The following is a 25,970-nucleotide window of genomic DNA, read 5'->3' as shown; positions in this document are numbered from 1 at the left end:
TTTTAGATTTGAGGTGCTTATGGAGAATCCAATTGGATTTGTTCAAGTATGTTGTTGATGATGTGGGAATGGGATCCATTGAGAGACTAAGGCTGTATATGGGAACAATTTAGAGAGAAGTAACAGTTGAGTCCATGGGATTCATGGACTACTAATGAGAGTGTAGAGAGGAAAGTAATGTGTGTCATGGATAAAACTCTAAGCTGTAAATTAGAAGCATTCACCCATGTAGAGAGATTAATGATTCTGAAAAGAAAACTGGAAAGGACAAGTTTGACATGTAGGAAGAGAATTGGCATAGGAATATTAGCTTTGGCAACTTTGTGAAGGCTAAATTGGAGGAGAGAGGCTATAGGGAGAGACTATCATTAGGAAGCTATTACAGTCCTAATAGAAGATAATAAGACCTAAGACCTGTGATGGTTAAAGAGGAGTAGCCAGGTGAAAGAGATAGAGATAGAATTGATAAGATTCATTAGTTAATTTGATATGGGCTGAAAAAACACTTAGAAGTATTTCTTAGATTTCATCCTTAGGAGAACAATGGCATCATCAATAGAAAGAGGAAAAGTAGGAAGACAGAGAAGTTTGGGACATCATGCTTTTCTGTTTGGTTTGGGTCATACATGAATCATGTCAGTTGTACATTCTGGTGGAGATATCCAGTAGACAGTTAAAAATACAGGACTATAGAACTTGGGCCAGTGATAATGATTTAGAAATCCTCTATATAGAAGTGACAGTTGATAACTTTTTTTCTCAGAGTAAAATACAAAATTTAAATATTGTTTAATGTTACCCACACTTTAGCATATCATTTGCTTTTTTGCAGACCTCGAGGGAAATAAAGATTTCAGGAGCAATTGGACCCTGTGTGTCTCTCAATTCTAAGGGACCCTGTGTTTCAGAAAATGTAAGTTAGCTTTGAAATAGAAAACATAACTAACTCTTGAGTCTTAAGTAATTGGCAAAGATCAAAGGTTGTCTCTTAGATCTGTGTGAAGTGACAAGACTGCTATTGTACATTTTGTACCAAGTGCAATAGAATGTACTTATGAAATATATAGCATTCCTTTTGTCCCCCTGCTTAGGTGATAATGCGTTGGATTCTAGAAATAGGAGTGCAAGAATTTTCTTATTAATTACAGTGGATAGAGAGAGAGAGGTGAATTTTAAAGCCAGGGGACCTGGGTTTAAGTTGCAGCTCTGTTTCTTACCTGCCTGTCCTTGGATAAATCACTTAACCTTTCTGGGACTCAGAGCAGACTTGGCCAAATGGCTTCTTGAGTAACTTAACCCCTTTCTACTTATGTTCTTATGGTCCTTATGAAAGTTTACTGCTGTTTTCTCCTCTTCCTCTATAAGAATGAGTTTTCACTCACATTTCTTTTGAAAGTCACCTCAGCATGCCAGAAGAATCAAAATTGTCAGCTTGGTATCCTACTTTTCAAAGATTGTTAACTCTTAATTGAAATAATTTAAATTTATGGATGGTATAAAATTGATTTTAAATAAGTTTTGATTTTTTATCCATCTATTATCAGAATTAATATCAATTTAGTCAAATTTGATGAATTTGAATTTTATTTCCCATTTTCTAGTAGAGATGATAATGAATGATAAAATGGCTCAATCAGGCAGAAGAAGAGAAATAACTTCAGAGTACATAATTGATTTCTAAATAATTGAAATTAGGCATTAAGTTGTTTTACATTCAGTCTTAACATAACTTTACCTGCTCTATGCAAGTCTCCATGGTAGACATTGGAGATACAAAGATCATCAATGCTTTCAAGTAGCTTACATTGTATTGGAGGATACAACATTTCCATAGAGTATAATTTGAGAAGAGAGAAAACATTAACAATTTGGGGAATTAGGGAAGGAAGGCCTGTTACTGAGTGATCTCCATGAAGTCCAAGTTAAACTATATGTCAGGAACTTGAAACCTTTTTTGAGTAGAGTGCCAACAGTTTCCCAGGAAAGTGAGATTTACTCTATTATATATTCCTATTCCAGTTTTCTTCAATGTCCACATACTCCTTAAACACTAGATTGTTTAGGGTTAAACATTTTGTTTTTATAAAAGAATGATTATAATTGCTTCTTGAAATATTGCTTGTAAAAAACACATTGGAATGCATATTATGCCAATAATTCCTATAGAAGTTGCCATAATTACTTATAAAATGTTTTTACTTATAAAAGTTATTACTTATAAAATATGCCTTATTGCATATTCTTATTACATTATCTGAATACATTGTACCTAGTTTCTGCAATCTGAAGTTGGCAGTGTTTTTGCTCATGTTTTTGAAATAAAGTATTTGAAGGTTATGTGTAAATTTTCTGACAAACATTTTTGTTTTTATTTTTTAATTGAAGTTTTTTATTTTCAAAACATGCAACATTGATCCTTCAAAAACCTTGTGTTCCAATTTTCCCCTCCCTTCCCTCCATCCCCTCCCCTAGATGGCATATAATCCAATATGTTAAACATGGTAAAAATATATGTTAAATCCAAAATAGGCATATATATATATTTATACAATTATCTTTCCGCACAAGAAAAGTCAGATTAAAAAAATGAGAAAGAAAATAAAATTCAAGCAAACCACAACAAAAAGAGTGAAATGCTATCTTGTAATCCACCCTCAATTCCCACAGTCCTGGGTGTAGATGGTTGTCATCATCACAAGATCATTGGAACAGGTCTGAATCATCCCATTGTTGAAAAGAGCCACATCCATTCTGATAAACTTCTTATGTATAATTCTGAAACATTTTTCAGGTTTATCATGTGAAAAGTATTTTGCTTGTTTTATAATATAATCAACTGAGTGCAATAGAGTTTAATGTATTCCTATAGTCTACTGAATTTTAAGCATTTTTTTATATATCATGGATTTTAAAAATGAATTATATGTTATATTTTTCTTTGGATATTTATGGTTATGATATAACTTAATATGCACTTTATTACTATATAATATTCTTGTTTTTAAACTTACTATATGTTATACTTTTAGGAAATAGGAACAGGTGGCACCTGCCAGTGGAAAATATGTGGACTCAATCCTAATACAACTTTAGCTCTGTATTTTGAAGTTGTCAACCAGGTAGGATTTTCTGTTTTTTAATAATGGAGAATTTAAAAAAAATATCCTGTCGACCTGATAAGATTCTTAACACTTTATATTTTCTTCCCTATGGTGAATAATGGAATTATATGACAAGCTATTTCTCTTTTGCATAAAGAAACCTTAGTTTCCTCATGTAGTTTAGTATCATAATATATTAATAATTTTAATTTATAGAACTCATTAATCTTTACAAAGGATTTCATTTACATGCTAAAAGGAGTTCCTCAACGGAATTGAGATCTTTTGAAGATCTTTCCCATTCTAAAAGGCAATTTTATGATTTTTTTGATTCTTGGATCTTTCTAAATTTCTGATATGAATACAGTGTATCCATGAATATCAGTGTAGTTACTCCCTTCACTGGGGCAGATTGTAATTCTTTTTTTGCCTATGTAATTTTTGTCCATTTCTCCCCCTAAATCTTCTATAGAGGATCTAGATAACCAGTGCAGTACTTTTTGCTCACATACTATTGATGGTAATATCCTACATCCTATTTAGTTGCATCATTCATATCTGTATTGCCCTCTGGGTCTCCTAAAATTATTACTCTTTGGGAATTATGGTGTTAGGTGATTTGTGGCCTTTATAGCATCACCAGGAGTGTTAAAAAAGAGTTTTTGTGTGAGGAAACAAATTAAGATTGTTCAAAGTGCTGCACAATTTCTCAAATGCAATTCAGCCTTTTCTTCCTCCTGCGAATTGCTCTCAATTTACCTATAATGTAACCAAATGCTGTTCACATCCTTTTCAGAGCACTTAAACATAAATTATCTTATTTGATCCTCTCATAACTATCCTGTGAGTTTGTCAAGGTGGGCATGATTGCCTTCATTTTATAGGTAGGAAATTAGCACTGAGAGCAATGAAATGATTTTGTCCAAGGTCATGAAGTGAGGAGTGGGGCCAGCCTTAAGATTTAGATCTTCTAAATCTTAAGTCAATGCTCTTTCCATGGTATTTCCTTTTTCTTTGAAGAAACCTCTTGAAAGACATGTTTTTTCTTCTTTAAAGACTTATTTAGTGCTGATGTCCTTGAACTTAAGATAATACCGCATGTGATCTCCAGATGCTGAATTATGCAATGTCATTTTGGGAGATGACTATAATTAGTTTTTACTTAAAGTATGCTATGTATGTAGCATTGTCTGAATTTTTTTTTTTGTTTGTTTTAAACATTTTGATTTAGAATTTTTAGCCTCTTTTTTTGAATGGGCTACTTGATTTTTGCTTATTTTTCCCATTTTGAATTGGTAGAATCAAGTTAAGATGAATGTTTCCATTTTCTTTTTTGTTTAAAATGCATATATGTCTTTTATAGTTTGATTTTATTATTTGTAATCAGTCTCTACTGATATTCTACTCTGATGCCTCATGATGGCATGAGGAAGTCTGAATGTAAATTCTGAGAAGATTTTAAATAAGGCTTCTTTATTTATATAATATTCAAAATTTTTTTGCTATACCTTCTGTAGTATTTATCTTCTCCAGGGTTGTTGTAGAGTTTAGATATGGTAATGTATATAAAGTACCTTAGAGTGATATGTGAATATCTGCAATTAATATTTATACCAAATAAATAGAGGGTTTTTTTAAGTTCATAATGATTTACTTAAATGTATATAATCAATAAAACAGTATCTGTATATATAGCATGTGATATGTGATATGGATGTATAGATATATACATACTGGCATACATATGTACTGACATTGCTTTGTTAATTAAATACATAATCAAAGCATTATATATGTCTGTGGGTATAATATTTTTATCTATATATACATGTGGTATTTTTTTATCTCCTTATTATTGTTCATATAGGACACGTCTATTTACAAAGCTTCTTTCTCCTTGTTTATTAGCTGAGCATTGGCAAAATTTTCATGCTTGAACCATTCTCCCAGTTCGTTCTTCTGCGTTAGAACTTTATTCCTGAATACCAGTCTATCCTGACTGAATTTATCTTCCCACTCTTCTTTTTCTTCATATTAATTTCTTCATCACTGTCTTTTCTACCCTTTCCTTTTATCAGTTTTCACTCACCTGATTTATATTGTGCATACTATTGAATTCACTTTGATAGAGTTTTTCTTGCCCTTTATCATTTTTTCTTCCCTTTTCCTCATCTGTTCATTTTTGTATCTGCTTAAATTCCCAATTCCATTTTGTTGGCCCTGCAAAATGATATTCTACAGTTTCAATTTAGAATGAATTTTGGCAGCATTTTGTGATTTGGCAGGATTTTTGTAGATAGATGATAGTTCAATTTTTGCTCAATCTATATTCTTTTTAAATTTAGCATAATGCTCCAATTCCTCAAGGTGGACGTGGTGCTATTCAATTTGTGACTCAGTACCAGCATTCAAGTGGACAGAGACGCATCAGAGTAACCACAGTGGCTAGAAAGTAAGTTGAATTTTTTTATTAAGAGATTTAACTTAATAGCCTAAATTAATATGTTGATCATGCATGTCTCCAAACTGACTTTCCATGCTTTGATGACCTATCCCAAAATAAACAGGTGTTTTTTGTTTTTTGAGAAACAGCACATCATCTTAGGGAAGTCATTTAACTGTTCTTTGTTTCATTTTTCTCATCTGTAAAATGGAGCTAAGATTATCACCCATTTTCTAGGATTGTCATGAAAATAAAATTAGATTATATAGATAAGTACTTTATAAATCATAAAGCTCTATTATAAATGCTAACAATAATAATGATAATCGTTATTTCCTGGGAAGATTTCGACTATGTGACTTCCCTAAGTCTTAGTTGTTTCTTCCACTGGGTAAGGAAGTTGGAGTAACTGAAGTTTTTATTTTGCACAAGGTCACAGATATGTATGTCAAAGGCAAGACCTGGCTAAACCAGCCCTCTTTTACACTGTCATGCTGTTCTTCATCATAACATGATCTTTAACCCAAGCAATTCATTTATCAACCTAGCATTTTTTGTCTGCATGTAAGGCCACATTTTTAATTGTATTTGCTTTCTTCATGACTTTTTGATGTATTATGATCCATAAGTGTGTTTAACATTTTTCTTGTGTTGCATTGATGATAACTTCTTTGTGTCCTAGGACAACATAACTATTTCTGCATTCTTCATTTGAATTTGAAAAAAATATATGTATTTCCTATTTTTTCTGTTAATTTTTTTCATCTATTTATCAAATTTGGTTTTTTAAGCATTCCTCCCTGAGTTTGGTTTGATAATTAATTCAATTAACAAAATAGTTAGCGTGTCTAATTACTTATGTAGTAAATCTATCAGTTAATAAATGTTAACACATCTACTCTATGCCAGATACTGTATTCTAGGACCAAGAAATATAAATATGATGAATGAAAAAATCCCTACCCATAAAGAGTTACATACCAATTGGGGGAAACAGCAAGGATGTATATAAATACATATAAAATGTAAAGAAATTAAATATAAACAAATATAAAGTATTAAATAAATGATAGTTTGTGTTCAGGAGTCACTTTTTCCTCCTTTCTCTGTGACATTCGGTAGAGGGCTGGAACTCTGGAGAAGTATACTTGAAACAAGGATACTTGCAACAAGGTGTTAACTCAGTGTGATTGATGAGATGATGGTTCTTTAGTTTACATATACTTAGTACTTAGTATGGTGATGAAATGGTTCTCTAATTCACAGATACTCAGTATGCTGTAATGATGTAATTGCAATAGGGTAAGGGCTGAGAGAACTGTGGACACAGTCAGTCAGAGTTAGTGAGTCAAAGTGAACAGACTGTGAAGGAGACAATAAAGACTTTAGACTCTATCCCTGACTATCTTGGTGGTGACTATCCTGCTGAGACCGAGGCTTATCTGGAGGACCTTCAGAAATTTAGCCTGGACATTACATTTTGGCGCCCAATGTGGGACACTTAAAGAAGCACACTACATTTTGAGGCTCTGGTTGTAAGGACCTACACTCAGCAGTTTGACTGATTCAATTGTAAGTTTAGTGGAAAAGTCCCTGTAGCCTGGAAGTGGGGTGAGTAAACTAGTCACTTTTGTTTTTCAGCTGAAATGGGGCAACTACTAAGAAAACAGCCTTCCCCACCCCAAGGGAAGTGTGTAGCAAGCATAGTTAGATTAATAAAGAAGCAAGGTTTGTTGGTAATTTGGCAGCAGATTATTGGACTCTTAGAAATATTAGAATGCATGTCTCCTTGGTTCTCTAAGGAAGAAAAATTAGAGCCAGATAAGTGAAAACTAATGGGAAAGCAACTATTTGAATATTATGAAGATAATGGTCCTGATTTAATTCCTGAGGACATTCTACATATACAACATAACACAATTAGTTTTAAGGAATCCCACAAGTTTTAAAATAATGAAAAAGGAGAAAGAGCAGGAGGAGGTTGGTAATGATAAAGCAGCTGAAAAGCATGAAGAGTTGGATAAGAAAGGAGTTAAGTACAATGCTGATGAAATTAAGGAGTGTGGTGCTTCTCAGCAGAAGCCTTTGGGTCATTCCCCATCTCATGACCCTCCCCCCTCAATTTCACCTTTGTAGGTAGAGAGAGGGGGAGAAGTTTGAGGGACAGTAATACCATTAGCACCACCCGTGCAGCAGCTTGGTCCACCTCCTATAACATGATTACAAAAGGCATTAATTAAAGCTAAAGATGAAGGACAGGATACATCTGATTTGAAAATAGAAGTGTACCCTGTGATTGAAGAGTTTGACTTTTCAGGTCAAGAAAGAAAAAGATATATTCCTTTTAATCTGGAAATTATCAAAGATCTGAAAACCGCTTGCACTCTTTATAGGTCTACATCATCTTACATTAAGATGGTATTAGAGAATTTGGCTTGTGAAATCTTAACCCCTAGTGATTGGAAATCAATAGCAAGGACAGGTTTAGAACCTGGACAAAACTTGTGGCTTTCTGAGTATAGTGAACTCTATAGAATACAAGCACAACAAAATAGGCAACCTGGAGTTACTATACTAGTTACCTTTGATCAACTAGCAGGTTTTGGTCCTTAGACAGACACTTGAGCGCAGATTAATTACCTGTAGTAGCATATATATATATATATTCCAATGATTCCTAAGGGTTTTGAGGTCCTACAACAGTCTTATCATGTCTCAGAGAATCCAATGATTCCTGAGGGTTTTGAAGTCCAACAATTTTTGACATCCATGAGTTAAATGCCATAACTGCCATCCTCATTCAGTGGTGGGCACAGTCAGCAACGGAACCACCCGATGTTTCTTGGGTCTTCTTCATTTCAAGGGTCTGCTCCATCTCTCTCTGATGTACAGGGCGAATACGGCTCGTTGGCACCCATCTGATTCTTTCTCCATTTGTAGAGATACAAGCAAACTCTCTCCCCCAAGCAGTTAACTTATCTGGTCCCTTCCATTCACCACTTTCTGGGTCTCTCCACATCACCTGGTGATTATCTAAAGATAGTGGAGCTGCTTGCAATGGACACTGGGTTATAAAACCTGTCTGCCAGAGGCAGTACATCTTTGTCAAAAATCAAGAAGTTAACAGTATAAAGAGCTAGATTTAGAAGTTCTTTAGGTTACCTGTGGTTCCCCCTTTCTTTTATTTTTGGAGGAGCGTCTTAATGTTCCTGTTTCTCCTCTCTACTATTGCCTGTCCTTGAGAATTAAAGAGTATGCCAGTGGGGTATAAAATCTTATACTGTGCACAAAAGTGTGCAAAATGTTTAGAAGTATATGCAGGCCCATAATCTGTTTTTATGGCTTGTGGCACACCCATAATTGCAAATGTTTGTATAAAGAATTCAGTGACCACTGGGGCTGTCTCTTTTGCTGCTGGTATTGCAAAAGTGAATCCTGAAAAAGTGTCTACCACAACATGGATAAAAGATAGACAACCAAAAGACTTATAGTGGGTCACATCCATTTGCCAAATTTCATTGGGTCTCAAACTGCGAAGATTCTTCCCTGGAGGCAGTGTAGGAGCGTGGAAAGGAAGGCAAGCTGTACAGGCTTTTACTATGCTCCTTGCTTTCTCTCTTATTATTCCAAATTGCAAACGTAAAGCTTGAGCAGCCTGATGATATTTAAAATGAGATTCTTGGGCTACTTGAAATAAAGGAGTATTGGCCAGCATAGTTAGAAGGCTATCTGCCTTTGAATTACTGTCAAAAATAGGACCTGGAAGTCCACTATGCAAGATATAAATCTTACCTGGATGCTTTCTCACTTGCTCTTGAAGTTCCTTAAAGAGCTGATATATATTAGAGGCTACAAATTTTATTTGGGCTGTGGCAATTCTTTGTACCACACCTACTCAATAGGCCAAATCAGATATTATATTTATATCTCCTGGATAATAAATGATTGCATATAATTCATTCTGCTGAGTGGACTGAAAAGGAGTTCTGACTACTCTCTTTATAGTTAAGTCATGAGAGTATACAGCACAAATATTATGTTTGGATGCATCCGTAAAGATAGTTGGTCCTTTAAGAGGAACTTTAGAAACTTTCTCTTCAAGAATCCATCACCAATTATGTAATAGCTGGGTTATCTTTAATGGAGACCTGTGTGAAAAATTTGGAGCCATGGCTAATAAATTTTGCCATTCTGGGATGGTTTCACAGCATACATTAATTTGTGCATTAGTATAAAACGTCAGATCTTGTCAGATCTTATCCCAGGTAATTGTACTGCTCGTTTAATGGCCTTTAATAAAATTCTAGCCACAAGTATTGGGTAAGGAGTAAGGCTTTGTTCTGGTTGTGCTGAGAGAGGTTTACCCACTCTATCACACTGTCTCCTTGATGAAGGACTGCTGTGGGTGCAAAACCTGATATTTCCAAGGGTTTTTGAGTGACTCTTTCAACCACATTGGATAAAGCCAATTCAGCTTCTCTTAAAGCTTCTTTTGTAAGCTGGCATGGTGAGTTTAAAGCACCGTCTCTCCTTAAAATGTCATATAATGGTTGTAATTGATAGGTAGTCAAGCCTGACACTGGACGCATCCATTGGATATCTCCTATCAATTTCTGAAAGTCATTTACGGTGTTTAGCTTCTCTATTCTTAAGGAAAGTTTTTGTACTGTGAGCACCTTAGGATATACTTCATATTCTAAATATTGAAAAGGAACATGTCTTTGAATTTTTTTCTGGAGCTATGTGCAATTTATAGTTCTTTAGTGTTTCTATGGTTTTTTGTAAACATGCTTCTAACATTTGTTCCTTAGGTGCACATCCCAATATATCATCCATGTAATGTAATAACAACTTTTGGAAATGCTTTTCTTCCTGGAGTAAGAGCAGCAGCAACATACATTTGACACATAGTAGAGCTGTTTTTCATTCCCTGTGGCAAAACTGTCCATTCATATCTTTTATAAGGCTCAGGTAAATTAACACTGGGCACTGAAAAGGTAAATCTTTCCATATCCTTCTTATCTAGAGGGATAGAATAGAAACAATCCTTAATGTCTATAACCTAAAGAGGCCATTCTCTAGGCAATTGAGTAGGAGATGGAAGCTCAGGCTGAAGACTTCCCATAGTTTCCATCTGTTCATTTACCTTTCTTAAATCAGTCAACATCCTCCATTTTCCAGATTTCTATCTTACAACAAATACTGGAGAATTCCAAGGACTTAGAGAAGGTTGTAAGTATCCTTGGTCAAGTTGCTACTGTACTATATCTAATTAAAGGCCTGAATTTTATTGCTACCTAAGGGCCACTGTTCTATCCACACTGGTGTATCAGTTTTCCATTGGATAGGAACAGGTGAAAGTGTTGGCAGGCCTTCAACAGCAGTCCTACCTAAAAAACCAAAATACTCATTTTTAATCCTAATTGTTGTAAAATGTCTCTTCCCCACAGATTGATGCGGATTTTTTCCAACTATAAAAGGAGTAAAAACTCCTGTTTCACCTTTAGAAGTCCATCTCAAAGGGGTAGCACTAATTTCAGTTGCTATTGCTCCCCCTATGCCAGACATATAGGTGTCTGCCTTAATCTTTGGCCAGTGACTAGGCCATTTGGCACCTCTAATGACTGTATGATTTGCACCTGTGTCTACCAATCCTTCTAATGGTATGCCATTTATATAGATTGTGAGCATAGGTCGGTCAGCTGTCAGAGCTGCTTTCCAGTATATTCCTGGATTTTGTTGCTTGGAGTCAGAATCTGGGCCACTATCACCAGATTGCTTATTAGGAGTCTGTATCAGTAAACCTGATGCTACTACTTCTCCTGGTTGATAACTCACACATTACTTACCTGTATTAGTGACTGGGATATTATCTACACATTCTCCAGTTTCCCACATCAAAGTGTGGATGGACACTATTTTGTAAGTGCTCTAAGGAGGTGAAATGGTCAAGCCTACTGGGCCTGGAGGCAAGGGATCCATAGGCTGGAGAGGGAACAGATTTCACTTCTCCAGGGGGTATCTCAGTTGTCCCAGCTGCATACAACTCTATTCTCCCCAATTGTAATTCTTTTCTCCCATCAGGTTGCTTCCTGGCTGGTTGATTGTGTAATCCCTTTCTCCTATCATATGGCTTCCTGGCTGATTGGTCTTGTCTGGGTACTGAACTTCTAGGCACTCTCCGGGTATAGCATTGGCTGCCATCGTGCCCCAAGTATTTTTTGTTTTGGGCCCTGGGGCTGGGCCCCTCATCCCATTTCCCTGAATCAGTCTACATTCTGATGCCCAGTGGAAGCCTCTGTTGCCTTTTGGACATGGGATATTGGGTTTTATTTTCCCACCCTTTTTTCTCACTCTGTGTGTATGCCAACATTGAGTTTTCAGATGTGCTACTTTACCACAATGAAAGCATTGACGAGTGTCTCTGGAAGTCCCTTGCTAAAAGGGACCCTGTCTTCCCATGTTCAGATCTTGGAAAGCCTGCATCATAGTCTGGCTATAAAGGCATTTGTGACCACTGTGGCACAGTGTCTTATGATCTCCTCTAAAGGAGCATCCTTGCACAGTCCTAGTATAATTCTGATACAAACTTCATTAGCATTTTCTTTAGCAAGTTGCTTTATCATAATGTCTGTTACTGCATTTTCACCATTAGTTCATACAACAGCTGTCTGCAGACATCCCAGAAAATCAGCAAATGATTCATTTGGCTCTTGTGTTATTTTTTGTGAAGGCTTCATCCTTATTGTATTAGAGAAGTCAATGCTTTGATAGTAGCAGCAGCAATTTGCCCAAAAGCTGCTAAGGGGTAATTAATCTGTATTGAAATTTCTGCATAAGAACCTACACCTGTTAGTTGGTCATAGATAACTGGAGGATTAACTCCATTATGACTATTTTGTTGGGCTTGTATCCTGCAGAGCTCACTATATTCAGAAAGCCACCAAGTTTTGTACAGGTCCTAAGCATGTCCTTGCTATAGATTACCACTCCCTAGGGGTTAAGACTTCATAAGCCAGTTTTTGTAATAACATCTTAACATCAGCTGATGTAGCCCCATAAAGAATGCAAGCCTTTTTCAGGTCTTTGAGGATTTCTAGATCAAAAGGAGCATTTCTTGTACTTTCTTGACCTGAAGAGTCAAACTGTTGAATCACTGGATACATTTCCAGTTGCAAATCACCTAAATTCTGTCCTTTTCTTTGGTGGCTTTAAGTACTGCCTTTTGCAATCTACTCATAGGAGCAGTTGGGTGCTGGGGGGGAGGTGTTGGTGTTGTCACTGCCCCTCCCACTACTCCTCCCTCCATCCTGGAAGGTGAAGTTGATGGGGGCATGTCAAGAACCAGTTCCAATTTGAAGCTGCCTTGTGAGAGTGAGAATCACCATGTTCTTTACCATGCACCACACCCTTCACCACGCCCTTCACCATGCCCTTCATCCTCATTTAACTCCCATGCCCTCCGGTGATATCGCTTTTAATTCCTCCTTTGTCCTCCTCATTTTCCTCACACCTCTTCATCTGGCCATTCTTAGAATTTTTCATTTTTGTATAACTTGCAGGATTCTTTAAGGCCAATTGTATTATGTTGTGTGTATAGAATGTTTCATTGGAAATTGACCGAGGACCTTTATCATTGTGTATTCACATAATTGTTGTTCTACTAGCTTCCGATTATCTAGCCCTATCTCCTCTTCCTTTAAGAACGAAGGGGACCTGCATTCTAATGTACCCAAGAGTCTAGAGATCTGCAACCAAATTATAATTAAGCCTTGTCCCTTGATCAACTTAAGTATGGTTTCTATAGCACCCCCTAAGGGTGGGGGTGGGCATGGGGCTGGGGCTGGGGCTGGGGGAGAATCTTTTCCTAATATCTACCCCATTTCAGCTAGAAAAGATTACTAGTTTAGCTCTTAACAAAGTAAGTTCCCTGTGTATCTATTTAAATACTCACCCTATTTCCTGGTCACCGGAGACTTCTTCAGTGAAGTTAGGGCCCTTGGACCCCATGCTTGGGTGCCAAATGTGATGACCGCGCTAGCACCCCAGAATCAGTTGGAGGATAAGCAAAAGTCCTTAGTCTTTTTTCTTGGTCTTTAGGGATAGAAGTGAACAGGATGGAAGCAGAATCTCTGCAACCATCTTCTTCCTGGTCTACCACTAAAGTGACTCTGGCTAGTCTTACTCCACCCCCTAGTCCCTCCTACAATCCTCTGTATACCCCAATCATTGAGCCAGCACAGGATAGTGGGAAGAGCCATTTTCCAAGCATATGCTCATAGAGTATTGTCCAATCGGTAGTTAGCCTCAAGTGTTTGGCAGTCCTAACCTCAGTGCATCAACTCAAGAGTTTCAGCCCTCTACACTATCCCATTATACTGAGAATACATGGCCAAATATACCATATGTTACTGGAGATATTTTACCTGAAAACTTAATTTCTTTTTCCATAATTTTAGAAATATAGCAATATCGTAGTGAAATCACATATATTGTTTTTTAACAAGTTAATTATCTATTAATCTTAAAATTGTAAAATAGAGCTGTTTATGATGTTACTGAAATGACATTTTAAAAAATTTCTCTAGACTAATAAGTATTGACTAAATTAATATAAACTAGAGCAACATTATTATGTTTCTTTTTGTTTTTAGCTGGGCAGATGCTCAAACCCAAATACAAAACATTGCTGCTTCTTTTGATCAGGAGGCAGCTGCCATTCTTATGGCCAGATTGGCAGTGTATAGGGCAGAGACAGAGGAAGGTCCAGATGTGCTCAGATGGCTAGACAGACAACTCATTCGCTTGGTAAGAACAAAAATCATGTGTACTCTTAAATGTTATGAACTGGTTTTTCTTTTTAAAGAACTGACCAATTAGTTTACATTTTTAATGATACTTATTGTGAAAAATCATCTTGAAATGGCTTCATAGACACTGAAGCACTTCAGATTCAAGAGGGGCAACTACATAGTGCAGAGGATAGAGCATCAGTCCTGGAGTCAGGAGGACCTGAGTTCAAATGTAGCTTCAGGCATTTAACACTTAATAGCTGTGTGATCTGGGCAAATCACTTAACCCCAGTAGCATCGAAAAAGAAAATAGAAAAATTCAGGAAAAAATATCATTAATAACTCTTAAATTGTACTTCTGCAGTAACTATAATTAGTAGAGCAATTAACAACACAGTAAACTTTTGATCATTTAGACTCAGTTTTTAAGTTTGTCATTGCAAATATTTACAGAGACAGAGAAAGACAGAGAAGAGAAAGAGAGAGAGCAAAAGAAAGAGATAGAGAAAGAAAGATAGTTTGTCATTGCAAAGAGAGAAAGAAAGAGAGTTTGAGAGAAAGAGGAAGAGGGAAAGAGAAAGAAAGAGAGATTGTGAGAGAAAGAGAAAGTGAGAGAGAGAGACAGAAAGAGAGAGGGATGGAGAGAGAAAAGAGAGAGAGAAAGATAGAAGAGAAAAAGAGAGATAGAGAGAAATTGAGAAATAGAGAAAGAGATATAGAAAGATTATATATATAGAGAGATAGAGAGACAAAGAAACAGAAAAGAGAAAAAGAGGGAGAGAAGAGAAAAGGAAAGAGAAAGAGAGAGATAGAGAGAAAGATAGAGGGAGAGAGATATATAGAGATAGAGAAAAACAGAAAAAAATGAGAGAGAGAGAGAAAAAGAAAGAGAAAGAAAAAGTGAAAGAAAGAGAGATGGAGAGAGAGACAGAGACAGAGATAGAAAGAGGGAGAGAGAGAGAAAAAGAGACAAGAGAAAAAAGATAGAAAAAGAAAGAGACAGAGAAAGATAAAAGAGAGAGGGAACGAAAGAGAAATAGAAAAAGCAAAGAGAAAAAGAGATAGAAAGACTGAGTGAGAAAGACAGAAAGAGGGAGAGAGACACAGAGAGAGAAAGAGAGAGAGAGAAAAAGAGAGACAGAGAAAGAGGAGCCAAAGAAAAAGACAGAAAGATAAAGAGAAACAGAAAAAAAGGAGAGACAGAAAGATAAAGAGAGACAGAGAAAGACAGAAAAAGAGAGAAAGAGAGAGACAGACAGAGAATGAGAAAGAAAGAGAAACAGAAAGAGAGAGACTGAGAAAGAAAGAGAGACAGAAAGAGAGAGACTGAGAAAGAAAGGAGCCAAAGAAAGAGAGAGAGACAGAAAGATAAAGACAGACAGACAGACACACACACACAGAAAAAGCAAGAGACAGAGAAAGAGGAGACAGAGAAAGAAAGAGGGATAGAGAAAGAAAGAGGAGCCAAAGAAGGAGACAGAAAGATAAAGAGAAACAGAGGAAAAAAAAGAGACAGAAAGATAAAGAGAGACAGAGAAAGATAGAAAAAGAGAGAAAGAGAGAGACAAAGAGAGAATGAGAAAGAGAGACAGAAAGAGAGAGACTGAGAAAGAAAGGAGCCAAAGAAAGAGAGAGAGACAGAAAGATAAAGAGGGACAGACAGACAGACACACACACACACACACACACACACACACACACACACAGAAAAAGAGGAGACAGAGAAAGAAAGAGAAAAAAGCAAGACAGAGAGAGAGGGGAGAGGGAGAGAGAAAAAAGGAGAGGGAAAGGGAGAGAAAAAAATCTTAAAATAGAGCCTTGGATAACATTGAAGGGAGAGAAGGGGAAAGAGGTGATAAGAGAATCAACATTTTGTCCTTGTTGTCAATTACATCTAACTCTTAGTATGAGCCCAATTTGAGGTTTTCTTGGGAAAAATACTGAAGCAGTTTGCCATTTCCTCTCCAAGTCATAAGAGAAAGAAAAAAAGAGACAGAAAGAGAAACTGAGAAAGAAAGAGACAGAGAGAGATAGGGAAAGAAAGAGAAATAGAGAGAGAAATAGGGAGTAAGAGAGAAAAATGGAGTAAGAGAGAGAAAGCAAAAGAGAAAGAGAGAAAAAGAGAGAGAAGTAGAGTGCAAGAAAAGAACGAGAGAGGAGAAACAAATAGAGAAAGAAAGGGAGAGAGCGAGAGACAGAGAAAAAGAGTGACAAAGAAAGAGAGAAAATGGAAAGAGAAAAGGAAATGAGAGAGAGAAAGAAAAGAGAAAGAGAAAAAAGAGAAAGAAGAGAAAAGAGACATAGAAAGAAGAGAGAAAGAGAAAGAAATAGAGAGGAAGTAATAGAGAAAGAAATAGAGAAAAAGAGAGAAATAGAGTGCGAGAAAAGAGAGGAGAAATAGAGAAAGGGAGAGAGCAAGAGAGACAGAAAGAAAGAAAGATAGTGACAGAAATGAAAGAGAGACAGAGAAATAGAAAAAGAGAGTCAGAAAGGAAGAGAAAATGGAGAGAGAAAAGAGGGAAAAACAAAAGAGAGAAAGAGAAAGGGGAAAAATAGAGAAAAAGAGAAAGAAATAGAGTGGGAAAGAAAGAGAAAGAAAAGGGAGAGAAAAAAAGAAATCGAGAGAAAAGAGAGAAATAGAAACAGAGAGACACAGAGAGAAATAGAGAGACAGAGAAAGAGAAAGAAAGAGAGGGAGAGAGACAAAGAGAGACAGAGAGAGAAAGAAAGAGCGAGACAGAAAAAGTGAAAGAGAAAGCGAGACAAAGAGGTAACAGAAAAAGAAAGAGGAGACAAAGAGAGACAGAGAAAGAAAGAGGAGACAGAGAAAGGAAGAGAGACAGAGAAAAAGAGAGAGAAAGAAGAGAAATTGAGAGAAAGAAAGTCAGAAAGACAGAAAAAGAGAGGCAAAGAGATTCAGAGAAATAGAGAGACAGAGAGATAGAAAGAGAGACAGAAAATAGAAAAGAGAGCAAGAGAAAGAGTGAGAGAGAATTGGAGAGAGAGAGAAAAGAGTGAGATAAAGAAGAGAGAAATAGAGAGGAAAAAAAACATTTCTACTTGTGCTGGGCACTAAGTACTAAGGATATAAAATATAAGTCAGCAAGACATTGTCTCCCCTCAAGGAAATTAAAAGCATATTAACAAGTCCCATTTACAGGCAAGGCGAAGTGAAGACAGTATAGATCATTAAATGTTATGTGCCTGGCATCATACTAAATGCTGGGGATGCCAAAAAAAAAAAAATTGGGTAAAACATTTACTGCTTTCAGGAAGGTCACATGCTATTGGGGTTTTACAACATGAAAAACAATTATGCACAAATATTTACAATAAATTGGGGATAATCTCATAGGGAGGGCATAAGAAAACAAGTGGAGTAGATTTGGAGAGTAGAGATGGGGGACTGGGGACTTTGGAAGAAGGTTGGATTTGAGCTTGGACTTGAAGGAAGCCATAGATGCCAGAAAATGGAGATGATCAAGGAGAACATTCCAGCTATGGGGACAGACAAAGAAGGTTCAGTGTAGGGAAGAACAAGATAACTAATGTAATAGAATTATAGATTTTGTGAAAGGTAGAGTACAGTATAAAGAAAATTGAAAAGTTTGGAGGAGTAACATTGTGAAGGACTTTAAAAGCCAAGCAGAGGATTTTATATTTGATTTTTAAGTTTATAGATAATCATTGGATTTTATTGAGTAGAGTAATGACATAATCTGACCTACATTTCAGAAAGATCATGTTGATGACTGAGTGGAGGATCTGCATGAGCAGGCAGGGAGACAGGATGAAAAAGGATGAGTATCATGGCTGTGTCAGGAAATAAAGAGACATATAATTTATGTCTACATGTTATATCTATATGGTATATGTCTATGTAGTGTAAGTATATATGTATTAACACCTGTGTACATGCACATATATTCATATTTAGTGAAGGTAGAAAAGACAGAACTTGATAACTGATTGGATGAGAGATCAAAGAGATCATCTAGGTTGTAAAAGTGTTAGTGACTGGTACCCTCAGAAGTGATAAAGAAGTTTAGGAGATGGAAGAGTTTTTGAAGAGGATTTGAGTTTAAGATAAGAACTTAGATGGTTATGTACGTAGAGTTCAAGGTTCTGGTTGGGAGTTGGGGAGAATAATAGCTAAAGTAGAAGGTGCATAGGGTAAGGGTGTGGAGAGCAAAATAGTTGAATTTGGAATCATATGACTGGTTCAAATCCAGTCTCTGACACCTTTGTGATCATTAGCAGGGTCTTTGAATTTCCTAGGCCTCAGTTTCCATCTCTATAAAATGGAATTGAATTTATATGAATTCAAAAATCTTGTGTGACTTTAAATTCAGTATGATCCAGTGTTCCAAATAGTATTTTAGTTACATATATTTACATAACCAGGATTAAGTATTTCATCTTTTATGATCATTTCTATCACTTGCTTAGTTAAAAATTTTTCTTTGTAATTATAGTTGTATAGAGTTCCTCATTCTATTTTCCCAATTTTTATGATGTGAATTTTTAAATTTTTACTTCTTGGGACATTTGTCAATTTGGAGCTTATTGTCTATCATGTGTATGCTGTAAGAAATTAATGTAAACTTAGTTTTTGACAAATTGCTTTCCAACTTTGTCAGATGGGTAGTACTTAGAACCATAGTGAGTATTTGGGTTGATTTTGCTCCATAGTTAAAGAATATTTTGGGAGAAAGTTAAAAATCCTAAATTAGGTGATATTTCGGTTTTTAACTTGATATTTATTCTGGGTTATAGAGTCATAGTCCTTTGTAAACGAGTTCAGCAATAACATTTTTTAGCAATGCCAGGAAGTACTTTACTAATTTAGATTTTATTTTATCTAGTGTCAGAAATTTGGAGAGTATCACAAAGATGATCCAAATTCATTCAGATTTTCGGAAACCTTCTCCCTTTACCCACAGGTGAGAATATAATAGACACACATACTATAATTATTACAGAATTTTAGTTCCATTATTCTCACATGTTTGTTCAATTAATCTGGATCTGTGGTTCCCATTTAGGGGTTCAAGAACCCCCAGGAGGTTTGAGATTATGACTCATGGGGTTTGTGCTTTAAGTTCTTTAATGACACTTTAAGTAGTAAATAATTGTTTAATTGTTATAGATATATTTTGTATGTATAAAATCTTTCCACTAGGGGTTCCTAAGGCTTTTTTCTTTTTTTTTGTCTGATGAAATATGTTTGAATTGGGAAAAACATTGGGAACCACTGATCTAGATGTTTTTTTGTGGAAGGAATTCTGTTTATATTACAGGAATTCTTTCTATAATTTAGTAATCATATTACTTAAATAGAAAGTATTTTCTTTTAATTAGCCTCTCTTAAAGGAAAGACCATCTTTAGTGAGATAATGGATTGACTATTTTATATAAATGACATTTTTTTAAATCATAGAAATTATATCTTTATTTATCATCACTCTTTAGTAAAGTTGCTGTGATTACATTTTGTGGTCCACCCACAATGCCATGCATTTTACCCTCTAGCCTGAAACATTAGCTTGGCTCATTATATTTAATAGGTTCCCACTGAAGGAGAAACTATACTTCTGAGTAGAAAAATTAATTGGAATTCATTGATTTTTAAAAAAATTTTGGTGGAAGTATTAATGAGTAGTAAATAGGCCAAAAGACAGAAAACCCAAGAGAAGAAGAAAGGAAAAACAAAGGATATAGATGCCTGATAATCAGCCTTAGAATATTTTATATTTGAGGGAGGAAAGTTGATAAGTATTTTTTGTTAATTCATATTAGTTTATAGTGAATTTAATAATTTTGTTAGAATCATAGTTTAACATACTTATATTATTTTGAGAAAAAATAAGCAAAATTATTTCAAGTTAACCAAATGTTTTATTTTGCAGTTTATGTTCCATTTACGAAGATCTCCTTTCTTGCAAGTTTTTAACAACAGTCCTGATGAGAGTTCATATTACCGGCATCATTTTATGCGTCAAGATCTGACCCAGTCATTAATCATGATTCAGCCTATTCTCTATGCCTACTCTTTTAGTGGACCTCCAGAGGTAAAAAAATAACAATGATGATGTTCATGCTCATACTGTGATAATAAGATTTGGAACTAGAAAGAATTCTAGAAAATTTTCTTGCATCATTTTTGTTTGTTATTTTAGTAGTTGTCTTTTGAAAAGCAAAAAAAAAAAAAAAAAAAAAAAAGAATAATTGAATCAATCTATTAAAAATAATACTGTCTCTTCTATATAAAACATTTTTTAAAATAGAAGTAATCAGAAGCGTATATAGTTAACATCATGAAATCATAAAATAATTTAACTGCAAGAGAGTTTGAGAGAAAATGTGAATGAATCCTGTTTCTTCAAGCAAGTTTAACAGGGCAACGGTTTATCTTGGAAAGTTTGATTTTCTCTCTTAGAAATTTGGTTTCCCCCTTAAAAATTTCCAGATAAGATGGTGATTCCTGTGAAACCTTTGGGAAAAACATTGGGAACCACTGATCAAGATTTACCTTGTGGAAAAAGTTCTATTTATATTACAGAAATTCTCTATATTGGGTCTTAGTTTCTACAGTTATAAAATGAGGATTTTAAATTAGATCCTAACTCATAGATCTAATTCTGTGAATGCCTTATGTTTAGATAACATGTTATTTCTTTTTTTTCCTTTCCTTTTTTTTTTTTTTGCTGAGGTAATTGGGGTTAAGTGACTTGCCCAGAATCATACAGTTAGGAACTGTTAAGTGTCCAAGACCAGATTTGAATTCAGGTCCTTCTGACATCAGGGCTGGTACTCTGTCCACTATGCTACCTACCTGCCCCTAACATGTTATTTCTTACATAATGTCATAGCTGAATATATTTGGCCCTTAAGTTGATGCTGTATGATTTCGACAATGTTGCATTGACTGTGTAGTTTGTAATAGTTTTTTCATGAGTTCAGAAATTTTATACAAACCTAATTAGAAAATAAGAATTTTTTTTTTTTAAATTTAATAGCCTTTTATTTACAGGATATATACATGGGTAACTTTACAGCATTAACAATTGCCAAACCTCTTGTTCCAATTTTTCACCTCTTACCCCCCCACCCCCTCCCCTAAATGGCAGGATGACCAGTAGATGTTAAATATATTAAAATATAACTTAGATACATAATAAGTATACATGACCAAAACATTATTTTGCTGTACAAAAAGAATCAGACTCTGAATTATTGTACAATTAGCTTGTGAAGGAAATAAAAAATGCAGGTGTGCATAAATATAGGGATTGGGAATTCAATGTAATGGTTTTTAGTCATCTCCCAGAGTTCTTTTTCTGGGTATAGCTGGTTCAGTTCATTACTGCTCCATTAGAAATGATTTGGTTGATCTTGTTGCTGAGGATGGCCTGATCCATCAGAACTGGTCATCATCTAGTATTGTTGTTGAAGTATATAATGATCTCCTGGTCCTGCTCATTTCACTCAGCATCAGTTCGTGTAAGTCTCTCCAGGCCTTTCTGAAATCATCCTGTTGGTCATTTCTTACAGAACAGTAATATTCCATAATAGAAAATAAGAAATTTGTACACAGTCTTGGAAAGATCTCTCTACATAATTTGTTTTTTTCATTTTTTCTCTTTCCTCTTCCTTTCCTTTTTTACTTTATTTCAGCCTGTTCTTCTTGATAGCAGCAGTATTCTTGCAGATCGTATTCTTCTGATGGACACCTTTTTTCAGATTTTGATTTATCATGGGGAGGTAAGATTTCATTAATTTTAAATCTCCTTTGAGCAGAATATTTTATTTACTTTAAAAAAAAGTTTTTACCTCCTTTAGATTAAACTTTGATTTTCTTATAATAATAATAATAATAATTTAAAATATGTATAAGAATCCCTACCAGTTTTTTTTAGATTTAGTTTACAAAGTGACACATTACTTTAACTCATACTTTACTTTAACCATACCTGTGACCACATGTATAGTATATATGTGCAAGCAGTAAATCACCAGTTGTACTTGCTGTTTGTGAGGGAATCAGTTTGCCTTTTTAAAAGGATAGTATTCTCATTTAATTTTCTAACTATAGTGCTTTTACCATTGCAAGAAGGCAGACAGATGGCTAATTTTACTGCTCTGGGAATTCTAATTATGAGAGATGAATATTCCTATAGAACATTGCTTTTTCAGATCTTTCCAGTAGTATAGCAGTCCCTAATTCTACTTGATACCAAAGGTCTTGCTAAAGATAGACATTTGAAGCATAGTATACCAATCAGTATTTGTTAACTTTTCATTATTACTTAATAATAGCTTCTAATTGTACTCTGATAAGTAAAACTTTTTGTAATACTGATTGAGCCAAGAAAGGCTTTTGCCATTTTAGTTTCAGCTTTTTTTTCTTAAGATAGCTTGGCAGTAGGCTTAAAGAAGACATTAAATATGTTGTTGATATTACTTTGTACTTTTAAAAAAATGTCTAGATGTAGAACTGAATTGAGTAAACTTGGATTGAGGGAGATTTATCTACAAAAATAAAATATCCAATAATAATTCTTTAAACTATCTTTATCTATCAAGCTGTATTTAACTCTGGTTCATTTACTAGGTTTGCAGGACATTTTGAATGCTTGTAAGGAAGCAATATTACAATGATTTCTTGAAGTAATGCAGTTGATTAAGACAATTCCATTTCTGTCTTTTGGTGTTAAATAATTTTTGCTTCAACAGATTCTGCCCTAGACAGATTTTCCCCTAGACTAGTATTAAAATACATTTTCATTCCCTAAATATAGGGAATAGGGAGAGAAGGACAGACATGGTATATTCTAGGGAGAACAAGTAAAACTGACAGATCACTAGCCACTGGGTGTGGTTCTCTGACAACTGACTCTCAGTTAAGAAATCCAGTTACTCTCAGCTCCATCTTTTTTAAAGTCCCAAAGATCAAATATGTAGCGTGCTACACTCCTAGTATAATATTATATATATATTATATATATATATATAATACTATAATAATAATATATAATAATATAATAATCAAATGAAAGATAATTGAAAATATTTAACAAAATAACCAAAATGAAACAAGACATAGATAATGTTAGTATGTGATTTTCTAAGTCATATGTGCCTGTAGAGATCCTTATGTATGATTTAGTGGCCTTCATTTCCATTTGAATTTGCTGTCAGTGCTATAGATGATCCCAATCTGATTTGGCCTTTTGAACACCATTTTAAATCCTGGATTTATAGTCAGGGATTTGAAGAGTTAGCTCTTTGCCAAAGTGATAGTGAAAATGACAGCCTTCAAGAGGAGTATAAGCCACTTGAGCATTTCATTTATTGTTTTTCTTAAATTTACGTAGTTTATAAAATGATAATTATGAGAAATTTTTTTACTAATACATTGGCTTGAAGTACCTGGGAAATCTGTCATAAAAGGTTCTGCAAAAGTCATTGGATTTGTATTAATTTACTCTCACATATCATTTTAATTAAAGGAGTATTTTTGAAAAGTCTATTCTGATTAGTTGCTTATTTTGTATTTTATTTTTAAGAGAAGAAACTTAAACTTAAACTGTTTTCATTTATTCCATGCACCTTTATTTAATGTCATGGACATTTCTGATAGTCTGGTGAGGCCTAAGGACCATTTCTTTTTTTTTTTTTTTTTTTGATAGATTTTTTTTTATTTTTATTTTTTATTTAATAGCCTTTTATTTACAGGTTATATGCATGGGTAACTTTAGAGCATTAACAATTGCCAAACCTCTTGTTCCAATTTTTCACCTCTTATCCCCCACTGCCTCCCCTAGATGGCAGGATGACCAGTAGATGTTAAATACATTAAAATATAAACTAGATACACAATAAGTATACATGACCAAACCGTTATTTTGCTGTGCAAATAGAATCAGACTCTGAAATATTGTACAATTAGCTTGTGACGGAAATCAAAAATGCAGGTGGGCATAAATATAGGGATTGGGAGTTCAATGTAATGGTTTTTAGTCATCACCCAGAGTTCTTTCTTTGAGTGTAGCTGGTTCAGTTCATTACTGCTCCATTGGAAATGATTTGGTTGATCTCATTGCTGAGGATGGCCAGGTCCATCAGAACTGGTCATCATATAGTATTGTTGTTGAAGTATATAATGATCTCCTGGTCCTGCTCATTTCACTCAGCATCAGTTCGTGTAAGTCTCTCCAGGCCTTTCTGAAATCATCCTGTTGGTCATTTCTTACAGAGCAATAATATTCTAAGGACCATTTCTTAGAATATTTTTGAATGTATAAAATAAAATGCATAGTAATATGAAAGAAATCGATTATATTGAAATGCAATTGTCAGAATACTAAAAAAAAAAAAACCAAAAATGCAAGTTTACAGACCCAGGTTAAGAACTCCTGCTGGAACTGTACCTTAAAAATTGTTATACTAGTTAAATGGTTTCATAAACAGTAGTAAAATTTTTCCTGTTATCTTTTCTAAGGTTGTTTCCCATGAATATTATCTTCTTTAGAATACTTGATACACCAGAAAGGAAAATCGAAATTCTCCTTGTTTTTTTGTTTTGTTTTTGTTTTTTTAATTTAGACCATAGCGCAGTGGCGCAAATCAGGCTACCAGGACATGCCAGAATATGAAAATTTTCGCCATCTCTTGCAAGCCCCAGTAGATGATGCTCAAGAAATTCTGCATTCCAGATTTCCAATGCCACGGTACATCGATACAGAACATGGAGGCAGCCAGGTAAATAGTTTTCTTTTATAAACATACCTCTTTGTAGAATAGATTGTATCTATCTATCTATCTATATATTTGTTTCATTGAACCTTTTTAACCACATCATGATAGGATAAACACTATTTGAACATTCCAAATTCCAAATTGTATAATTATTATAGAATGATTAACATGATTTTTTGAAAGTATACCGCTGTGACATGTGATTTGTTTTATTTTTTTAATAGCTTTTTATTTACAAAACATATGCATGGGTAATTTTTTCAACATTGACCCTTGCAAAGCCTTCTGTTTCAAATTTTCTTCTCCTTCCCCCCATCCCCATTTGGTTTCCTCATTACCTACTCTAATTCCTTTAATCTCTTTTTCATCTCTATTGCCAAAGCTAGCATTTCTAATACAATATTGAATAGTTTTGGTGATAATGGACAACCTTGTTTCACCCTTGATCTTACATATGATGCTTACTGATGGTTTTAAATAGATGCTAGTATTTTTAAGGAAAGATCGATTTATTCCTATACTCTCTAGTGTTTTTAATAGTAATGAGTGTTAGATTTTATCAAATGTTTTTTCTGCATCTATTGAGATAATTATATGATTTTTGTTAATTTGGTTATTGATATAGTCAATTATGCTACTAGTAATAATGAACCAGCCCTGCATTTCTGGTATAAATCCTACTTGGTCATGGTGTATTATCTGGGGAATGATTTTCGGTAATCTCTTTGCTAATATTTTATTTAAGATTTTTGCATCAATATTCATTAGGGAGATTGGTCTATAATTTTCTTTCTATTTTCATCTTACTTGGTTTAGGTGCCAGTAGCATGTCTGTGTCAAAAAAGGAATTTAATAGGAATCCTTCATTCCGTA

The 25,970-nt window shown here is 34.7% G+C and overlaps 1 protein-coding gene across 1 annotated transcript in view; it reads left to right on the top strand.

The window, feature by feature from the left end:
• The window catches only part of SEC23A (Sec23 homolog A, COPII coat complex component), a 79,131-nt gene that overhangs the window by 36,055 nt on the left and 17,106 nt on the right, over nt 1-25,970 (top strand). The window contains exons 11-18 of the mRNA XM_031952950.1: nt 833-913; nt 3,030-3,119; nt 5,447-5,553; nt 14,199-14,352; nt 19,202-19,279; nt 20,246-20,407; nt 22,014-22,100; nt 24,945-25,100. Coding sequence (XP_031808810.1) covers nt 833-913; nt 3,030-3,119; nt 5,447-5,553; nt 14,199-14,352; nt 19,202-19,279; nt 20,246-20,407; nt 22,014-22,100; nt 24,945-25,100 — 915 coding nt within the window. The remainder of the gene's footprint in view (nt 1-832; nt 914-3,029; nt 3,120-5,446; nt 5,554-14,198; nt 14,353-19,201; nt 19,280-20,245; nt 20,408-22,013; nt 22,101-24,944; nt 25,101-25,970) is intronic.

The sequence above is a fragment of the Sarcophilus harrisii genome, chromosome 2 (assembly GCF_902635505.1).
Source record: "Sarcophilus harrisii chromosome 2, mSarHar1.11, whole genome shotgun sequence".
Taxonomy (NCBI): Eukaryota; Metazoa; Chordata; class Mammalia; order Dasyuromorphia; family Dasyuridae; genus Sarcophilus; species Sarcophilus harrisii.
The sequence above is the reverse complement of the archived record's forward strand: the minus strand, read 5'-3'. Positions and strand labels throughout refer to the sequence as shown.